General features: G+C 39.5%; 1 protein-coding gene and 1 long non-coding RNA gene across 2 annotated transcripts in view; one reads left to right on the top strand and one right to left on the bottom strand.

Annotated features, from left to right (window-relative positions):
* The window catches only part of AQR (aquarius intron-binding spliceosomal factor), a 97,012-nt gene extending 78,191 nt beyond the window's left edge, over positions 1–18,821 (top strand). Inside the window, exons 28-35 of the mRNA XM_005885767.2 lie at positions 2,870–2,941; positions 4,066–4,253; positions 4,848–5,019; positions 7,032–7,202; positions 10,789–10,874; positions 14,441–14,615; positions 17,067–17,180; positions 18,215–18,821. Of these exons, the coding sequence (XP_005885829.1) occupies positions 2,870–2,941; positions 4,066–4,253; positions 4,848–5,019; positions 7,032–7,202; positions 10,789–10,874; positions 14,441–14,615; positions 17,067–17,180; positions 18,215–18,544 (1,308 nt within the window). The 3' untranslated portion in view covers positions 18,545–18,821. The remainder of the gene's footprint in view (positions 1–2,869; positions 2,942–4,065; positions 4,254–4,847; positions 5,020–7,031; positions 7,203–10,788; positions 10,875–14,440; positions 14,616–17,066; positions 17,181–18,214) is intronic.
* Positions 18,822–19,573: 752 nt separating this feature from the next.
* On the bottom strand, positions 19,574–21,458 carry LOC106724678. The gene is made up of 2 exons (XR_001360518.1): positions 19,944–21,458; positions 19,574–19,720 (listed from the first exon to the last, which is right to left on the bottom strand). It is a non-coding gene; the product is annotated as an uncharacterized LOC106724678 (long non-coding RNA).
* Positions 21,459–22,022: the final 564 nt, after the last annotated feature.

Here is a 22,022-nt window from a genome sequence, read left to right as displayed (position 1 = left end):
GGATTGGGATGGGGGTTCTCTTGGGGTGTGGGGCGGCCTGGGCGAGGAGCCTGTGGTGGTTTGCAGGCCGGCCTCGCCCCCATGGGGTGAGGGTCCCCGCTTGTGGGTCGTGGCCAGCCTGGGTGAGGGGCTGATGGCTGTTTGCAGGCTGGCCATACCCCCTTCAGGGTGGGGGTTCTTGCTGGGGTGCCTGGCCAGTCTGGGTGAGGGGATGATAGCTGTTTGGAGGCTGGCCAGGCCCCCCAGTGGGGACTCTTACTCCATGGGGGTGTGGCCAGCCTGGGTGAAGGGCTGAGGGCCATTTTCAGGCTGGCCACGCCCCCCGGAGACCCAGGCTCCCAGCCACTCCTTCAGCGGCGGCCAGGGTGGGCGGCAAGCTTGGCTTCCTCCGTTGCCTGTGGCAACCCAAGCCTCCAGCTCTGTGGCCGCCATCTTTGTTGGGTTAATTTGCATACTCGCCCTGATTGGCTGGTGGGTGTAGCGGAGGGATGGTCTATTTGCATGTGTCCCTTTTATTAGTGCAGATTAGTTTAAAAGGGGAGTGTTAATTAAGCATTAAGAGTATATATTATCCCCCTACCTTCCATTTCCCTAGAAAACAAAATAAGAGAATACCTTAAAACAGAAAACAAAGGAACTCTAATATGTAGTAAGTGAGATTCTCAAAGACTGTGTTTTACCAATAAAACAAGGTATAAGATACACTATGTAGCAATCAGAATTAGGAGGGAAGTATAAAACATGTTGAGAATTGATCTAGAAGAGAATTAGGCAGATAAAAGAAGTAACCATCAAAGAAAGAATTAAATATTTTTATGTTGGAGAAAGACTTTTTTTTATTACTTTACATACTAGAGGCCCAGTGCATGAAAATTGTGCACTCAGGGGGGAGAGGGGCGGGGTCCCTCAGCCCAGCCTGTGTCCTCTTGCAGTCCGGGAGCCCTCAGGGGATGTCCAAGTGACAGCAGTCGGACATCAGAGGCAGGAGAGGCTCCCGCCACCACCGCTGCATTCGCCAGCCATGAGTCCGGCTTCTGGCTGAGCAGTGGCACACCCCCTGTGGGAGCGCACTGACCACCAGGGGGCAGCTCCTGCGTTGAGCATCTGCCCTCTGGTAGTCAGTGTGCTTGGGTCGCACACAGGACGCCCGCCACCCTGGGTCACAGATAGCAGGGCAGGCGGGATGGCGCTGTCCCGCCCTGCCTGCAGTATGCAAATTAGCCGCCATCTTTGTTGGTGGTTAATTTGCATATCGTGCTGATTAGCCAATGGGAGGTGTAGCAAAGGTATGGTCAATTACCATGTTTGTCTATTATTAGATAGGATGATAGGATGAGCAGTACCTAACATATCTGGGTAAACTGGGTAGTGGGAGGATACAGGCATCGGACAAGTAAGTACGCAGAATTACAAATGTGGTGTGCTGTGACACAAAGGAAGAGAATACTGTGAAACCGTTTGAGATTGGGAGGTCAGAGGAGGCCTAGACACATTGGGGTTTAGCCTGATACTTTCAGAATGAGAAAGAGCCAAGTAGACAAAGTGAAGAGAGGATAGCATGAAGAGGACTAGAGGCAGGAATGGTTTTGCCATTTCTGAGAAGATGAACTAGGTCAACATGGTTGAAGCATAATAATGAGGAGAAAGGTGACATATAAAGAACGAGAGGAAGGCAATGCCCTAAGTTAATTCATCTCTTGTACAACACATTATAATGGATTTTTTTCCCTAAGACAATGAAAGGTATGATACCAGGGAGGTGAAGTGATTTGATGACTGTTTTATCAGTGATGTAGGTGGTATAAGACAGGAGAGGAGTAAAGCGATTGCTTGCAGTAGTCAGAGTAGTGGCTTAGACTAGAGTGATAGTGGTAGTAGAAATGGAGAAAAATAAATAGGTTCAAGAGGGAGTTTTTTAAGGTAAAATTGACATATTTTGTTGATATATTGAATGCCAGGGGCTGAATCAGAGATTGTTGAGTGCTGGGTAGGATTCATAAGGAGAAAAACTCACCCCAAAATACTACCTATGATAAGAGTACTGGTGGATGAGAATTACAAATTAGTTGTTACAGAATAGTCATGGGGATATAAAGTACAGCATCTACGCTAATAAAAGAGAAACATGGTAATTGGCGTACGACCGCTACCCTTCCCATTGGCTAATCAGCATATCAAGAGGGAGTTTTTTAAGGTAAAATTGACATATTTTGTTGATATATTGAATGCCAGGGGCTGAATCAGAGATTGTTGAGTGCTGGGTAGGATTCATAAGGAGAAAAACTCACCCCAAAATACTACCTATGATAAGAGTACTGGTGGATGAGAATTACAAATTAGTTGTTACAGAATAGTCATGGGGATATAAAGTACAGCATAGGAAATATAGTCAATAATATTGTAATAACTATGTATGGTGCCAGTTGGGTACTGGAACTGCCAAGGGGAAAACATATCATTGGCTAGCCACTATGCTGTACACCTAAAACTACTACAAAATAATATTGAATGTAAGTTTTTTTTAAAAAAAAAATTAAAAAGAAGTACCAATGAAAGTGACCTCATATGTAATCATAAGTTGATTTGCTTATGTAGAATTTAAAGAACTGAATTGATATTGTAGTCCAAGAAATGATATACAGGATCTCCTCAAGGTTGAGTTATATATTTAGGGGGCTTCCCTGAGGTTAAAGACAATTTGGAGAAGCAGAGGCACAGTGATAAATAAGATCGTGAACTTTCTGTTTGAATGAGTTATTACTTTTATCTGAAATTATTTAGGTGTTGTTTTGCATGGTTGTGGTTATGATGGTATGTTTGGCTTTCAGGCTGTCTTGCTCACAGACTTTCTTTTTTCTCCCTTTCTCAGTATGACAACATTTTAATGGAGGAGGCTGCTCAGATCCTGGAAATAGAAACGTTTATACCTCTTCTCCTACAGGTAAGATACTGAGATCTGAGACACAGAAATTCACAGGGGCAGGATCAGAAAGCTAGATAATTTTAGGGTGCTAATTGCCATAGTTACGTATTTTCTTTAACATCATTATGCTTGATACGCTATTTTAAGCCTGTAAACTTCCTTTAAAATATTCACTGGTTATTTAGGAGTTTGTATTGTTTCTTGGAGTACTGTTTAAAAATTCACAGTCTACTTTTTGAAAAACTAAGTAATTTTAATAAAGAAAATTGCATTTTTATAGTGTTTGGAGGAAAGAGGCTTTTTTTTTTTTTTCCATTTCTTTCATTAGAGTTGTTTCTAGAATTCTTTTTTTTTTTATAGTGTTTGGAGGAAAGAGGCTTTTTTTTTTTCCATTTCTTTCACTAGAGTTGTTTCTAGAATTCTTTTTGATGTTTATTGGGTACAGTGCTTTTCTTTATCTTATGCCTAAATCTTTTGAGCTAAATGATGATGTTTAAGTATGTTTCTTATTATACAATATTCTTTACTATGAAAGCACTAAAAACAAAATGTGGAATTCTAATTTAAGAATCGAGATTGCTCTAACTTATAGATAAATTGGGTTCCAAAAATAGTTTTTTATGAGCCAAGTTATTTGGGACTTGAAATGTATTTTATCAGGATATGTTTCAAGGATAAGGAGACACAAGTAGGAAAGTGAAATGGTAGCGTAGGAAATTAAAGAAGGTGTAATTTTTACTGCGTTGGGGGGTTCAGAACTGGCCCTCGGCATAATTGTGATGCAAGGTGTTTATGTTGACCTATATGGGCATCTGTTTCCTTCTATGCAATCTTTGTCTAATTCTGACCTATACCTCCCAGACCTCTTTGGATTACCCTAAATGTTAAAATAGGGTAATTCCATGCTTGCCTTCTCAATCCTCCATCCTTCCTCATACACCATCAGCCAGACGCATTGGCACCTATACTTGATGCACAAGTCATTCTGTGAATGTGCCAGATTCCTCTCTGTGGAGCAGGTGAATATGGAGATTTAGTAAGCTAGTGAAGCCATTTAGCAAGAATTTGTACAATAAGTAGGAGACCAGCAGGATAATCTATCAATTAGAATATTTTGCCATTTCCTCACTTGTTGTTTCCAGAATCCTCAGGATGGTTTTAGCCGACTGAAACGATGGATTATGATTGGTGATCATCACCAGTTACCTCCGGTCATTAAGAACATGGCCTTTCAGAAGTATTCCAACATGGAGCAGTCTCTCTTCACTCGCTTCGTCCGGATTGGAGTTCCTACTGTGGACCTCGATGCCCAAGGGAGAGCCAGAGCAAGGTAGAGGGTTACTCTAGTTTAAGGGCGCCAGCTCCGTAGTCCAGGTATTTGATGGCATCTTCTGTATACACTCTCAGCACTCCCTGCTGTCCAGGAACTGGCCATCTCAGTATCTGAATGTACCTTCATTGCCTTGGCATGGGGTGTGAATTTTTTCCACTGTCCTTCTCCTTCTTTTATGCCCCCCCCACCAAAGATATGCAGTTAATATCATTTTGAAATATACAGCAAAAAGTGAACAAGAGGAGAACACACCAACTCTTGCTTCATAAAGTGTACAGGCCCCATCTCATAGTTACCTCAAGATTTCCCTGAATTTACGGACTTTTCCCTGCTCTTTAATTTGGGTGAAGAAGCATCGCCTCAGAGAGCACATGGGAGCTGTCACTTCTGTACTGTCGTCTGCCCTCTGATTTGGTTAGTTGAAGTAGGGAGGCAAAGGATGAAAAAGCATTACTGCTAGAAAGAGGAGCACAAAGTGGGGAGCATGAAAGTTAAGAGGAAGAGCACAGTTCCTTAGAAATGCCCTATCTATGTTAAAAGGGATTTTACCTTGCTAATATTTCCTGTTTGGGGGGCTTTGTCTTTGGAAAGCTTGTGCAACCTGTACAACTGGCGATACAAGAAACTAGGCAACTTACCCCATGTGCAGCTCTTGCCGGAGTTTAGCACAGCAAATGCTGGCTTGCTGTATGACTTCCAGCTCATCAATGTTGAAGATTTTCAGGGAGTGGGAGAGTCTGAGCCTAATCCTTACTTTTATCAGGTAAGAAAAAAACGTAAGACATTTAAGTTTATTTTGCATTTGGCAGGTGGAACTACTACCTAAATCAGTGATACGAACCATGTGGCTAGTCATTAAATAAAGGAAAGTTAGATCCCCTCCTCACACACAGCACAAAAATTTTAATTTCAGATGGATTAAAGATACATACACAAAGGAAACTATAAGAAAACTTTCCAGAAAGAAGGAAGTATTGATGAATATATAATGTTGGGTGAGAAAGAGATTATTAAGCTTGTTACCAGAAGCAAAAATCATAAAGAAAAATACTGGTTTGAGAAAAAATATTTATTTTCAACATTTAACAGACAACAGGTTGAAATCTGAATGTATATAAAACTCTTATAAATTGTTTTTGCTTTTTTTAAAAATCAGCTCCCCAACAACAAAAAAAATGCAATAAGGACAAGAATATGCAATTCTCTCACACACACAAATATAGATTTATAGCAAGTACAAATCACTGGCACATATTTTTACCTCTGATACTATATGTTGGTGTAGGTTTGGGGAAATTCGATACTCTAGTAGGAAAGTAATTTGGTAGGCAGATTGTCAGTACTATATGTTGGTGTAGGTTTGGGGAAATTCGATACTCATGCAATGCTAGTAGGAAAGTAATTTGGTAGGCAGATTGTCAGCATGTATTAAAAGCACAATGTTCTCACTTCTAGGAATTCTTCCTAAAAAACATTAGATGAATTTACAAAGGACTTATATGCTAAAATGTTTATTTTACCTTTTACTGTAAATTATTTTGGAAATTAGAAACAACCTAAATGTCTTATCAGTAGGGATTAATTATATTGTTACCTAGTCCATATAATGAAATACTGAATTGCCACTAAGAATGACAACATTATAACCTGGTTTGCTGGCAGGAAAAATGTTTATGCTGCATTAAATGAAAAAAATCAAGTTGTAAGTATATCTATAGTGTTCCATTTTATTTATAAAAAGGAACAGAAAAACAAACATATATAAGTATATATTGGTAATCGGTACGAAAAGGCCTGGCAGCATTTACACCAAAAGATTCCTTTTACCTGTATTAGAGCTGATGCTTAAATAAATGTAGTTTGCTCTTGATAAGAAATTGATAAGATTTACACGGCCATGCAGCTTCTTTTCCCTGCTGTCTTCCAAAGAACCAGAAGATTTAAGAGAGAAGCTGTGTGAGTGTCACAAGTGTCACAGAATATAAATGGCTTTTTTGAAGGTCTTCCTGTAATTTTCCTATGACCTGGGCATAAAATGCAGCTTCTTGTCTTTCTTTTTTGATTTATATGTTATGCTTCTTTCTCCTTTTACTCTCTCCCCTCATCTCTTACTCCTTCCATCAGTCTCTCCTGACCTGCACTAAGCAGCCTGTGTGAGCTTCCTGACTTTCAGGCCCAGGGGAGCTCCTTTCCTCCAAGTTTGACCAGTCCCTAGAGTCAGCCAGACTGACTAATATGAGGGCACATTCTCTTCCCACTTAACCTAGAGAACAAACACAAAACACAAAAATACTGTGAAGTATGAAGAAGGAAAAGCATGGTGTAAAAATGGAAGGTTGACTACAGTACTGCTGGATGTATGTGTTATTAGACTGAATCTTACACTGGCTTCTAAGCCAGTTGCCTTGCCCCTTTATGTTAATGTTTCTTTCCATAGCCATCGTTCCAGTACCCTGCAGCAGAAAATTATCGATCTGCATTGTGATTGTTGTGGTCCCAAAAGTATTAAGTCTTTAAGTTGGTAACTTTTATGATGTTTATTATAAATATATTGCAAATGTTAAAGGGTAACACTTAAAATATTCTACATTTATTTATCGATGTTAATCTAGGATAATGTTACTCATCAGTTTCATGTAAGGTGTTCACTTGTCCAAATTATTAACTCTTCACCGCTTGAAGTGTGATAAATGAACAAATTGTGCTAGTTGCTTAATTATATAAAATTGAAAGAAAAGAAAATAAATGCACAATCTGATTATGTTTGCATTACAGAATCTTGGAGAGGCAGAATATGTAGTGGCACTCTTTATGTACATGTGTTTACTTGGTTATCCTGCTGACAAGATCAGTATTCTAACAACTTATAATGGGCAAAAGCATCTTATTCGTGACATTATCAATAGACGATGTGGGAGCAATCCATTGATTGGAAGACCAAATAAGGTAATTTTATGAATATAATGCATATATTCTCTTATTTATGATGTTGGTAAGATGGAAAGATTTGTATTTATTATGAGTTATTTATATTGTCGCACTTCATCTCTTTGCTATCTCCTTTTAAGATATGTGAGAAAATGCTGTCATAGGAACTATAAGTAATTCTCTGACAAACCTATCTGTCAGTGTTGTTGGTTTGCTTTGAACTTCTGTCTCAACTACCACACTGAAAATTTTATAGATAGTGATCAGAAATAAATGTTTATAACATGTTTGCTGGCAAAATGATGGATAATAAAATTAGATTATTTAAGTATTATTAGAGTAGAGATGGGAATTGTATCACTTTTTGTTTTATTTGCAAAAGTATAATTTGTTCTGTCTCTTTTTGTGTGTATATAAGGGAGTGTTTTTTTCTTGAAGATTAAGAATTGTGAAGTGCATCCAGACCTAGGATTTTTTTTTGTAAAGGTTTTTATTTATTATGTGCAACATAGGCACAATTATTTAAAGTTAATAAATTTTTATATAAGGAATTTCACATGTTGTGATTCCTTCCACTGCCTTAGTTCCTCCTGAGTTTGAGTCTTAACCCTTTTAAAGATAATTCTTGCTCAATCCATAGTTACCATATCAGTTAGTCTTATATAACAGGAATATAGGATGATCATGTGATCACAATAAACTGTCTGGTCACTAGCAACCCAGAAGGATTAGCTAGACAGAACATCTACAAGACTCCAGAGATCTCAGATAGCTATTGTAAAATCTTACTGATGGCTATTACAAAATCACATATAACTTGTGTTTTATTGATATTGGACAGTGCTGATCTAGGCAAAAAATATAAGTAAGGGCTCATAAAATGTTCCCAATAGGCCAAATGCTAACAATGTAGCAGAAAGAAAACCTAGTGGGAAAAATGTTTTGTGGTCATGTCCACAGCAAATGAGATGTGGGGGAGTAATATAAAAAAATAAATAAATATGCTTGATTTTATCAATAAAGGGTTGAAAATTGGAAAGAATAACCAAACAAATATATTAGTAATGATGAGGTTAGGACTTTGGTCACTGTATAAAAGCTCTTTCACCTTTTCTTGGAAATAATCCAAAAGTAAGAGGAAAATGGGAGGAAGAGAAGACAGACTCCGTTTTTAGTGAGAGAACACAGGGTGACAAAAATCATGAAGGAAATGGGGGGAAGAAGGGAATTTAGGGGACTGGTCTTGAAAGTGCCTGCAAGTGTGCACTTCATGAAGGTGAGTGGCATTCTCTGAAGTATAAGAGCCACATCCCTGTTTCTGAACAATGGATTCAGGAATTGGGGTGAGCAGACGCCTTCCTGGTCCCAGATTGGTTCAAAGAAACCTCTCGGTGAACTGTATGTGCCATAGCTTTATTTGCAAATAGACTGTCTCTATAGTAGCAGAAGAAAAGAGAACCTTCGGTTGTGACAAAAAAACAAACAAAACAAAAACATACAGCCTTTAAAACACAGTCCTGCTCACCCCACCCTAATCACTCGCATAATAAGTGGGTAAGGAAATCCACTTACTCAGTGGTGAAATAGTGGGGAAGCAGAAACTAGCACAAGCTCAATTTATACAGGAAAAAAATCAGGTAAAGAGCATCGAAACATACTAATTGACAAGATACATGTTCCAGAAAAAACCACGTTGGCCTGGAACAGATGAAGTTTTGAATACACAGTTAGCTTTGGATTTTAAAGTACTTTAATGAAGTAACCGTATCTGAGAGGGAGGGCTACAAAGTAGAGAATTAAAGAACTCGGCAAGAGACAAAATATGAAATGGAAGAAAATAAAACAAAATTATAGAAATGAAGACAAAATTGAAAGGACTGCGGTGAGGACTAGACACTCCATAAGGGGTTTAGACAGTCAAAATTGAGAAGCTAATAACTTTGAGATGTAGGAAGTTTAGAAATAGAAGAAACTCAATATCTGAGTTCTTTTATTTATAAAAACAGAAAAACTTAATTCAAATAATAAAGACAGTTACTCCCTGCCATTGCAAGATGAAAGTAGCATGGCTCCAGGTTAGAGGGACTTGGTGATGTAGTCAGAGACCAAGTTTCATTTCATCCTTCTGCCAGCCATTCTCATTTGAGATAAGCTCTCCACATGGTAAGGATGACAACAGAATTTCCTAATATAACATCCACACACAAGAGCAAAGCACTTGAATTCAGAATATATTAACTTCTGTAGAAGTCACTGTTAAATGAAGACAACCCAATACTAAATTGGCAAATGTATTGAACAGATATTTCACACAAGAAGACATACGAATGGCAAATAAGCATGTGAAACAGTGTTTACCATCATTTGTTGTCAGGGAAGTGCAAATTGAAACTATAGTGGTATACCACTATGCACACTGTAGAATGCTAAAATTATAAAGATTGACATATACAAAGTGTTGGCAAGGATGTGGAGCGACTGGAATTCTGGAACTGGAACATTGCTGATGAATGTATAAAGTGGTACCGCAACTTTAGAAAACAGTTTGACAGTTTCTTATAAAGTTACACACACACTTTCCACACAGCTCAGCAATTTCACTCTGAGCTTTTATACAACAGCAGTGAAAACATGGCACAAAAATATTTATATAAGAATGTTCATTGCAGTTTTATTCAAAATAGCCCAAAACTAGAGGCAATTCAAATGCCAGGAACAAGTGAGTAGATAAACAGATTGTGGTATATGCATTCAGTAAAATAGTAATGAGGTAAAAAAGCATGAACTTTAATGTACACAACACATGGATGAGTCTCAGAAACATATGCTGAGTGAAAGAACTTAGGCAAAAAAGTACATAGTGTATGATTTCATTTTAATGGAATTCTAGAACTGGTTTTAAAAAAATCTGTAGTGACAGAAAACAGCTCAGCGGTTGCCTGGAGTGGGGAATACAGATTTGACAACAAGGGGCCTGAGGTCTTGGAAAGTTTGGTTGTGGTAGTGGTTTAAGGGAATATATATTGTCAGGATATATCAAATTGCACACTTAAATGAGTGCATTTTACTATGTCAATTATACCTCTGTGAAGCTGACTTAAAAAGAAATGTTAACTTCCAAAGATAGGACTATGATTGTAATTTTTACAGAATAAGCATTTAAACTTCTTGTTGAATTAATGAAAAAGATAAATGCTTGGGTGCCAACATTAGACGGAAACCTCCCTGAATTTCCTTACTTGTACATGTATTTTCAAACTGAACAATAAGTACTATGAAGATTATTTATTTTTTGATAGAGGAATGCTATAGATGAGAACTAGGAATGTGTTAAATAATAAGTGAGCAAACTTAAGTTATATTGCTGGGCATCAAACCAGGATACCAGATAATGAGCTAAACACAGTGCTTGCTTTCATGGAATTGAGTAGTTTAGTAGGGGAAGACTGTGAATGAGTAACATAGGGACATAGCCATCTGGTTACCGTGGTTTATTTCATAGTTCATGTTCATTAATTCATCTTTTGAATGCCAAGTATATGGTCATGTTTATTTTGGATTGATTATTTTAAGTATGCCATATTTACCATTTTTTTCTTTCTAGGTGACAACTGTTGACAGATTTCAAGGTCAACAGAATGATTATATTCTTCTTTCTCTAGTACGAACCAGGGCAGTGGGCCATCTGAGGTGCGTAAGGAAAAATTGTCATAATGTCATTGAACTTTACTCTCTGCTTCAGTTTTAAACTCCTGTGGCTAAGTAGTTTTACTTTTTTTAAATTTAAAGTATAATTAATTGTTATGACAGCTTTTGGTGCTGTATGTTGGAGTGTAAGAATGGATCTGTCAGAAATTAAAAGAAGTAAAGTGGTACAAGCGTCTCTTCAGAATGACTTTTTCATCACACAGGATCTCTGGTGTTTCCACACAGTCTCTCAGCTTCAGTGTTAGAGGATAAAGGAACCATTTGTTCTCTCAGGATTAAGAATTGTCAAAACAAACAATAATCTATTTTTGTCACTTATTGTGATGTACTTATGCGCTAGAGATTTATGGGAATAATGTCTTCTTATTACAAAGTAGCTGTTTAATTTTATATAAACCTTCATCTCATATGATTTAATAGCAAAACTATATGGAGAGTTCATTTTATTATTTTATTTTGTAGATTAAAGAGAAAATTCTCGAAGCTCTCATAGTGTAATCAGTAAGTCAAGCGCTGTTTGGAGCTTAGCCCAGTGGTCAGGTTCCATTCGACTGATAACTTTATGTAAGAGTAAGCAAAGATAGAATGTTTCAAGAAATTGTTTGAAGACCGTAGCATTCTAAAATACAGTTTATTTTTGTTTATTTACTTGTCAAGCAAGTATTTGGAGACTAACTTCTCTAAAAAGCAGTTCCTTTTCCGCAGTGAGAGTTACAGCTGGCTGCTCTCTGAATGGGGCATCATTACGATTTATATAATTAAATCTCGTAAAAACTCAGTGTGAGTGCATGAGCGCTGCTTCCTCTCCTCCCCACCTTTTTTCTTACTCTGTAGTGCTTTGTCTTTTCTAGATTCCCATGACTTTAGCTCTCTGCTATTTTTTGCCTGACTTTTCTAGAAACTTAAAAACAAAATAGGTGATGATGATGATAAAATGCTTATTATAAGTGAAAGGTTAAAAAAGAACCTGATTTTGGTATTGTCTAATATCAAGATTTTCTAAGCAAAAATACCATTATCCACGTAATCAGTCTTCTTTATTTGCCAAAATTTGCTCTTGAACGTCCAGCTTCTTCATCAGGGTTTCTGGTGATGGTTCTGGTGTTGTTAGATTATACAGGGGAAATTTAATTTAAGTATTATTTATGATTCCAATTACGTAAATTCCCTAGGTACCTTAGCTAGAAGTTTACCAAACCTTTCTTGGATATTTTGGTTCACAGAGATAATCTTTCATATCTTTCTTTTTCTAATATTTTGTTTTTTATGTTTCAAGAGATCAAGGAAACCTACTTCCTTCTTATTTCTCTTTTAAATAATAGCTTTATTGAGATAGAATTCATATACTATACAACTCACATATTTTAAGTGAACATGCCTGTGATTTTTAGCATATTAATTAATGGAGTTATGCAGCTATCTTCACAATCAGTAAAGGTCATTTTCATCACAAGAAACCCTGTACTTACCAGCAGTCACTCCCTTCTCTCCCCAGGTCCTCGGCTACCACTATCCTCCTTTCTGTCCTAGATTTACCTATTCTAGGCACTTCGTTTAAATGGAATCGCTTGGCATAATGTGTTTAAGGTTCATTCCTGTTGAACCATGTATGAATACCTCATTTCTTCTTATTGTCAAATAACATTCCATTGTGTGGATATATCACATTTCATTGATCATTTATCAGTTGATGGATATTTGGGGGTTTTCTTCTTTGTGGCCATTTATGAATAATGCTGCTATGAACATTCATGTACCAGGTTTTGTGTGGACATGTTTTCCTTTCTCTTGGGTGTAGTTACCTAAGTCATGTGTAACTCTGCATTTAACCCTTTCTGTTTCCCTGTGCCGGTCATATTGCCTTTGCCCACATCTTTTTCATCCAGGGTAGACACTATAGGAGATGGTATAGGAGCCAGATTATTCTGCTTTAGTTCCAGAAACGTGTCTTAGGACACTGTGGACCCGTTAAGAAGCCAGAGTAGTGAGACATTTATGGGAATAATGTCTAGTCCCTTTCCCAACATTTGTTGTTCTTGTCCCCACCTGATTTCAATAGCCCAGGTACCAATAGAAATGCTGGGGACCTGCTCAGTGCAAAGCAGTGAGACTGTCACTTCCTGTGTTGTCCTCATAAGGGTCTGTCAGAACGACAACCTGTTGTTGAACAGTGTTTCTGCCCAGCCGTGTTTGGGGGACTGAAAGCAGGTGGTGATCTCATTGCCCTGAGTTCAAGATACAGCTCCAAGGAACCCTGTCTGCTCACTTACTTTTCTGACTGGTAGTTTGTCATGCTCATAGTGTTTGGTCATTCATTATAAATTCTTTCAAGTCAGTCTATTACTTGGCAGTGTGCTGGGTTCTGAGTCTGTATAAATAATTCTAATATTCGTGATCTCTACCCTCTTGGAGCTTAGAGTCCAGTTGGGGAGACACTGAGCATATCCTTAGCAGGTGCCCACACCTGCATCTGCAGAGGATCTTAGTGTAACACTCCTGCGCAGGGAGATGAGGCTTGCAAAGCTGCTTTGCTGCACTGCAGCCCTGAGGACGAGAGCACGGTTCCTCCAAGGGGCCAGGTCAGGGCTGCTGCAGCCCTGGATCTGTGCCCTGCCTAGAGTGGAGAGCCTTCTGGGTGTGAAGGGGAGACCAGAACGTTATGGGAAGGGATATGTTTTCTCCTACCTAAGTGTTTCTTCTTTTTTGTAAAATACAAATCCAAATAGATATGTAAGAGCATCTCCAGAAAAACTGTCCTCTATATTTGAAACTAAAATTATCTTTTTTTACTAAAACACATACTAAAGTTAGACTTAATGGATATCACTCTTTTTATAAATTGATTTGACTCAAAGTTTTAAAAGCATATATTCCCTTTAAAAGATAAAGAAAACAGATATAATTCATTAGATAGTCACATGTGTAGTTGTGTCGTTCAATTTAGCCATTTTATTACTGTTTATGTGAACACTGAATACTTATTTTAGGCCAAAACTGTTTCAAACTCACATTGAGCCCAGGTACTAGAGTAATACATGAAAAAAGACATGGTATTATGTGGTGTTATACCATGTCATCATACTATATATGATTATATTTGTAATTATTGTTACAAATAAGTATAAAAGTGTGGTGAGAATTACCCAGGAAGTAAAATTTCACTTTGAGGAGCATTGGAGTTTGTAGGTTAAGAAATGGAGGAAGGTTGGTTCAGATTGTCTTACTACTGGTGACTGACAACTGAACTATATCATAATACTGATGTAGCTACTTGGATCTTTTTAGTCAGTGCATCAGTTATTTTGTGATCTCTCCCAAAAGAAGAAGCCAACGCATAGATTAGCGATAAAGCATTAACTTTGTACTTGGTTTACTAGTCACATAACATAGATTAACTTAATGTTTACTCTATTAAGTTTTGAAGAAACTTAACTTTTTATTGACACAGCTTAATAGGAATATTTAGTAGAATATGTAAGAAAAATTTAAAAAGCTACATAAATGTGTTATTAATCTTGATGTATGTTAATTTTGTTTGTTTCCCAAAGGGATGTTCGTCGCTTAGTGGTGGCCATGTCTCGAGCCAGACTTGGACTTTATATCTTCGCCAGAGTATCCCTCTTCCAAAACTGTTTCGAACTCACTCCAGCTTTCAGCCAGCTCACAGCCCGCCCACTTCATTTGCATATAATTCCAACGGAACCTTTCCCAACCTGTAGAAAGGTAGGGCTTCTTCATTCTATTGAGCTGTAATCTCTTATGGATGATTACATTAGGTAGGAACATGATCAGACAGATCTTCCAATTACGTACTGATTTAAGAATGTTGCTTGCATTAAGGAACTAAATTAGATTTTCTATATAAAAATAATATATGCCAGCATTTATTGAGTACTCATCATGTATCAAGCAATTAGTTCTTTATGTACATTATTTTATTTCATCTCAGTAACAGCCCTGCTCAGGAGGTTTTCTTATTAACCCAATTTTACGCATGAGGAAATTGAGGATTAGAGAAGTAGTTTGGCCGTGCATCTAGTGGATGAAGAATTCGAGATTTGAAAACCCAGGCAGGCTGACTCCAGAGTCCATGTTCATAGTCACTGTGTAGCTTTGTAAGAAGAACTTAACAGAGTAATAAATAATTTAGCTCTTGGAGAAGACTTAAGAAACTTACATTCTGGGAAAATGTGGGAGGGAGCAGCATATACACGTATACTTAACAAACAGTTATACTCAGAGAAATACCACTCCCTCCTCATTCATCCCTGCTTTCGGTTTCCTCTCCCTCCTTCTTTCTTCCCTTTCCTCTCCTCTCCCCCATAAAAGCAATCTCTTTAGTTTTTGGTTTATTCTTTATATATTACCTTGGCACAAAGGAACAGATACCTGTTTATTTTCTTTCTTACATGGAGGTAAGCATACTATATAGACTTGGGCTTTGCCATTTCATTTAATGAAATGTCTTGGAGATCCATTGGAATTTAAACAAAACTTTTAAATGTTTACAGTACATTTTTCTTCCCTCTTAGGGAAAAAAACAAGATTAAATTCTGTGTGTTTGTTTTATAATAATGCTAAGTACCTTCCAAAAAGGTAAAGAAATGCTGCTGTAGAGGAATTGGAGAAACCGGTGGAGAGAGATGATGGGGGTGGGGTCATGTAAAGCCTTGAGAGTCAATCTCTGAAGTTTGGACACAATCCTGTAGCGCTGAGGTTCTCCATCTGTTGTGGGCTAACGATTAAGCAGAGATTCCTGACAAGAGGTCTGGGGCAGAGCCTCTGTGTCTTGGGGTTGAAAGGATTCCCCAGGTGCTTTGAATCCCAAGGGCTGCAGGGACACACCTGGTGAAAACTGGGAGTGCAGTTCAGGCAATATGAATGAGCAGAAGTGTAGAAACTGGTGCTTTGCACAGCACCATGGATTCAAGCCTGGGGCCTGAGGTCAGATAGCATCTCCCCATGCTCTGCTCAAGAGGCTGTGGGGATGGGCAGTGAGGACTGAGCAGCTAGCACTGCCTCCCAGAAGAGGCAGCTCCCCAGCAAAGCCACCTGAAAATAAGCAAACGGATCAAAACAAAAAACCCTCCTGTTTTGAAGGCAGTGTTGTGGTTGTAGCAGCATGGGAGCCTCTGCACACACATGCTGTGACCATTGCAGAAAGTGACCATTAGCAAAAGAACACCTGCTGACATGCGAGCCTGCCACCCTGCCGAATTCTGGGAATGCTACTTGATGTACTGAGTATTTCTAATTTTATGTGCCTTAAATGATTTGCCACTTTTATTTAAGTCACTTCTATTTATTTATCTCTTGATAAAAGTTTTTTACCTTTATGGTTTTCTGAATTTTTCCTGTAGTAAGAAAGGGGAGACTTTATATGATTGATTATAAATAGGAAAGTTGTTCATCTTTATTCTAGTATGGCTTAGCAAGAAGTGCAAATTTTGTACTTTCCTGAACAAATAGAAAGCATTGTTTCTGAGATTGTGGTAATACTACTCCACTTGAAGCACCTCATTCTATCTCAGACACTGAATGAACATCTCTGGGGCCAGGCCCAGGCCTCTGATTGAACATTCTCCCCCAGATGCTCCTGATAGATACACAATGCTGACACTTTAGACTACTGTTTGCCAACATCTCTTACTGTATATGCATTCTTTATTAGTAAAAATTCCTTCTGAATGTTCACCTTCATGACTGACAGTCTAGATATTGTTAGCTTCTCATTGTAAATGTTAGCTTCTTATTTTTTAGAAAAACATCAGTAGGAAGAACAGTTTTAACATTTTCTTTCAGAATAATCTTGAGAATTGCCTTTGGAGCATATACAGTATGAGGAGCCATTACTTTAGACTTTGGTGATTTTTCTCTCCAAATGATTGCTCTCTCTTTTTCTTCTACATTAGTTAGTGGACCAAAACTCATATTGCACTTACCAGCCTGAAAATTGTATTAAAAGCTAGTGACTCTTGGCTCCCTCCTGATCTCTACATTTTCTACATTTAAATGGAATCACTCTTTTTCCTTCTTTATTTGATTCTCACACTTACATCTTTATGTCCTCTAAACCCAATAGTGCTTTCACATAAAGCAGAGAGATGGGCTCCTATTGGAATGCTAGCTTTTAGTGTTTTTCACTATATTTAACTTCCTTTTTGCCTTTTCTAGAATGGAGAGAGGCCATCTCATGAAGTACAGGTAATAAAGAATATGCCCCAAATGGCAAACTTTGTGTACAACATGTATATGCACCTGATACAGACCACCCATCACTATCATCAGGTGAGTTTTCTCAGCACTAACTCTTAGTTTTCTTCTTACTAAAGAATATTATCTGTTGCAGAATATATCATTTTTTTAAAAAAAATTAAGTAGCTGGTTTATAATATTATATTAGTTATATTAGTTTCAGATGTACAATATAGTGATTTCGCATTCTTATACCTTACAATGTGATCACCCCACTAATTTAGGAATCACTGTGCAGCATTATCACAGTATTATTGACTGTATTCCTTTCACCTCAGAATAAATCTTTAAATATATGATTCCTTGTAGAAAACCAACTAAACCAAAATGGGTTGTTATTATTCATGTAACATCCATACTTTCAAAACATCTTTATGTAGATATAATTTAGCATGCAACAAAAGCCACTTACTTAAAGTATACAGTATGATGTTCTGACACATGTATATACCTGTGAAACCATCGTCACAGTCAAGATAATGAACATATTTATTATCCCCCATAGTGTCCTCATGCCTCTTGGTAAGCCCTCTCATTTTTCACTAACCCCTTTCCCACCTGTTCCAGCAACCAGGCTCAGCATCTAGAGCTGCTCCAGTGTTTGGGTGGAACAGAGTCTGGTACCTCCCCCCTCCCTGCCATGGCTTTGTCCCAGGGCTTGGTTTCTCCCTGCCCCTCACAGGGCTCCTTGATCAAAGTTGGCCCTTCTCGACTCGGTGTGTTAATCAGTCCTAATCAGCCACTGTTTTTCCAGAAGTGTGACAGCAAATCCCTTTGCTAAAAAATCTAATAGGTTTTCATATTATTTTCCTCTCTAGAGAATTAATATGTATTTTAATCATTTGTGATATCCGTGTTGGCATATTCAGCAAAACGTAGGCCATTGTCATCAGAGCTGTTTCATCTGTAAAATGAAATAGCCAGCATTGTTCTGGAGAACTCTTAAGAGCGAACAGTATTTATTAGGAAGATAATAATGTTAATGTGAGAGCTTAACTTTATAAGCCAATTCTTTTTACTTGAGTTCATTTATACTGATATTTTCCTTTTCTTTATTTTTTTATTAGACTTTATTGCAGTTACCACCTGCTATGGTAGAAGAAAATGAGGAAGTTCAAAGTCAGGAAACAGAAATGGAAACAGAAGAAGAGGGCATGCCTACTCAGGCTGACATCCCCTGTCTAACAGATGCCAGCGTCAGTCACGAACTGTTAGCCTCTCAGACTGAGGCCACCCCCGGTGAGATGGAGGCCACCCCTGGTCGGGCAGGGACTGGTTCCAGTCCAGAAGCCACCTCCGCTGTCTCCGAAGTCACTGCTGCTGCGGCTGGCCCCAAGGCTGTGCCCACAGAGGCTGGCACCCAGCAAGATGCCACATCTGCCCCAGAGACTAAATAGCCAATGCTAGCCTTTCTTAGGGAGGACATTTCATCTGTAAAGTTACTTTTTGTATTTTGTATCTGCCTTTGCCATTTTAAAGGTAATAATGTTCAGTCCTTATTTTTTTTAACTGATATCAGTGTTTGTTCTTCTTGGATATATTTTTTAAATTGTATGTATATGAACAACTCCATTTCAGTTCAATCAGGGGGGCAAATAATCATTCCTTTGATACTTTTCTCATTAATTGAGTGTATCTTTAATCATACCTACATTAAAAGAATTTTCTATAGGATATATAGGACATATTTTACACTTTTAGTGAACTTCTATAAAAAAGAAAAAGACAGATTGCACTGGAAATAATCATAAATGCCCCTAAGCAAGTGTTGAAATTCGGGGGGAAATAGTTCTATCATAGAATGAAATGCTCAACTTGTTTTGTTTTGTTTTTAACCATTCTGCCTTGACGTAAAGGCATTAACAACCATAGCTTACAGGTTTCTCAAATCCATTGAAGAGGTTACATGTATTTCCTTCCCCAAAATTTGTTAATGGATCAGAATCACCTAGAGCAGCGGTTCTCAACCTGTGGGTCGCGACCCCTTTGGAGGTTGAACGACCCTTTCTCAGGGGCCGCCTAAGACCATCCTGCATATCAAATTATGATTCAGAACAGTAGCAACATTTCAGTTATGAAGTAGCAACGAAAATAATTTTATGGTTGGGTCACAACATGAGGAACTGTATTTAAAGGGCCAGAAGGTTGAGAACCACTGACCTAGAGTGTCTGTTTCTTCTTGGGGCCACTCCCAACCTAATGAATGAGAATCTCAGGTGAGGGCCCAGGAATGTGTCCTAGAGCAGGTGCTCCGGATGTTTGAGTTGCTGGCAGAGTGGCATCAGATAAGGCTGGGGAGGCTGAGCCAGGTTGGTCATTTAGCTAAGCAAGAATGTGGCAACTCCACCTGGGCAGGAAGGAAGGCCGGGAGTCTGGGCAGTGAGAGCAGCATGCCAAGGTTCTGTGTCTCCTGCCTGGCTTAGTTCTTTTGGTGGATAACCAGCCACAAAGAGACCTTAAGGTATAATGTGCTCCAGTTCTGGGAGAGGAAAGAGACGCGGACCTTGCTACTCCAGCGTGGTTTGCAATCGGCAGCATCAGTGTCCATTGAAGGCATGTTAGAAATGTAGGCACTAGAGCAGCCGTGGGCAAACTACGGCCCACGGGCCGGATCCGGCCCGTTTGAAATGAATAAAACTAAAAAAAAAAAAGACCGTACCCTTTTATGTAATGATGTTTACTTTGAATTTATATTAGTTCACACAAACACTCCATCCATGCTTTTGTTCCGGCCCTCCGGTCCAGTTTAAGAACCCATTGTGGCCCTCGAGTCAAAAAGTTTGCCCACCCCTGCACTAGAGTCTACCCCACACTTATTAAATTTGAATCTGCATTTCCACCAAGTCCCCAGGGGATTCATAAGCACTTTGTAGTTTGAGAAGCACTGTACTGAGAGTACTGTGCTGTCCTCACATGAATGAGGTAGAAGGATGATCTTGAAGGTAGAGTTACCTGAGAGTGACTAAAGTTTCCTGACAAGGACTTCTGCTTATAAGGTCCCTGCATGGGTGGCCAGAAAGGGTGAATATTTGTATATGTGGAGAGAGAAATTGCCCACTCCTTCTCTCCCCCATTTTGACATCTGCTAGAGTGGCTAAAGGAGGCATTTCCCCCAAAGTATCTCCTCTACTACATGTACCTGTAGGCTTGACCATGTCCAAAGAACCTTTGATGAAGTAAATGAGAACTACACACAGCCATTGAAATGCTTCTGATCCTCCATCTTGAAGGAATGATCACTTCATTAGGAAATTAAATCCAGGAATCAGGCCAGGGAAGGGTATTTTTGAGTGACTAGTGCTTGTTCAGCTCTACCAGGGGGTAGTGGATGTGATTCACTCTCACAAGTGTCTCATGCCTCAGAACTCTTGTGTAAATGTGGGTGAGGAAGGGAAATGGAAGTGGTGGGCTGATGAGGGGCATGAAATGATGAGGAAACTGCCCTAGGAAGGTAGGTTGTCTGCTATCCAGTAAGGATTGAGCCAGGTAGCCTGTTAGGTGTTGTCTCTGAGTATAAGATTTTGAAAGCAGGGGTTGCGGGCATCTGTGTGAGGACCTGCACCCGCAGAATTATTTTCATTGTAAACATATAGTATCAGGTGAATATATAGTATCAGGCTAAGCAAGAGGGAAGGAGCTTTATGGTATTACTAGAGGCCCAGTGCATGAATTTGTGCACAGGTGGGGTCTGGCCGGCCCGCCCTGATCAGGGCCAATTGGGCCAGACTGACCAGGGGGAGGAGCCGCAATCAGGGTTGGGGGGGGGGCAATCGGGGGCAGTGCTGGCTGGGAGAGGGGCCGTGGGCAGTTGGCCAGCCCCATCCAGTTGAATTCCAGGTCTGTCTCTCAGTCGGGACAATTTGCATATTAGCCTCTTATTATATAGGATTGTCTTTCCTGGAAAAGAATGATTTTTCTCTCTACCCTTTAGGGATATGAATTATAATACCTGTGACCAAGATAAGCAAACTTTTATGCTACTTCCTCATTAAGTAAACTGTTTTCCAAACACTATAAATCACGGTCTAGCTGGATCACTATACCTTTTTCTTTGTTTCTTGATTTCTTGTCGGACTCAAAAGGAAATTTAACTGGAAGATGGGTATGTCCTTTGCATTTGTCAAAGAAATTTTAAAAAGGACTGTGGTGGTGGGATTTGAATTATTTCAGATTGTGTTATCTCTGGAAAGGCCAATGAGTTGCAGTTAACTATAGAATTTTTAAGGAACTTAAGAGAACAACTCTTATCATCATCATATATAATAAAAGGCTAATATGCAAATCGACCGAACAGCAGAACCACTGGTCACTATGATGTGCACTGACCACCGGGGGGCAGATGCTTAATGCAGGAGCTGCCCCCTGGTGGTTGGTGTGCTCCCACAGGGGGAGCACTGCTCAGCCAGAAGCCAGGCTCACAGCTGGTGAGCACAGCGGTGGTGGGAGCCTCTCCCACCTCCGAGACAGCACTAAGGAGCAGGGAGCCCGGCTTCTGGCTGGTGAGCACAGTGGCAGTGGTGGGAGCCTCTCCCACCTCCGTGGCAGCCCTAAGGACCCCTCGGGGGATGTCCACCTGCCAGCTTAGGCCCGCTTCCTGAGAGGGCGCAGGCTGGGCTGAGGGACCCTCCCCCTCAGTGCACAAATGTCGTGCACCAGGCCTCTAGTCTATACTAATAAAAGGGTTATATGCTAATTAAACGGGATAGACTGGGCGTCTTCTGGACATCCTTCCTGACAAAGCCAGGGGTGTGGCCGGCCTGCAAAGTGCCCGTGGCCCCTCGCCCAGGCCGGCCCCACTCCCCAGCGGGCACTGCCACCTCGATTAGGGGCCCCAAACCCAGGCTTTTTTCCCTGCCCCCAGGGGGGACCCCCACC

Source organism: Myotis brandtii, unplaced genomic scaffold, assembly GCF_000412655.1.
Source record: "Myotis brandtii unplaced genomic scaffold, ASM41265v1 scaffold927, whole genome shotgun sequence".
NCBI classification, from domain to species: Eukaryota; Metazoa; Chordata; class Mammalia; order Chiroptera; family Vespertilionidae; genus Myotis; species Myotis brandtii.
The sequence above is the reverse complement of the archived record's forward strand: the minus strand, read 5'-3'. Positions and strand labels throughout refer to the sequence as shown.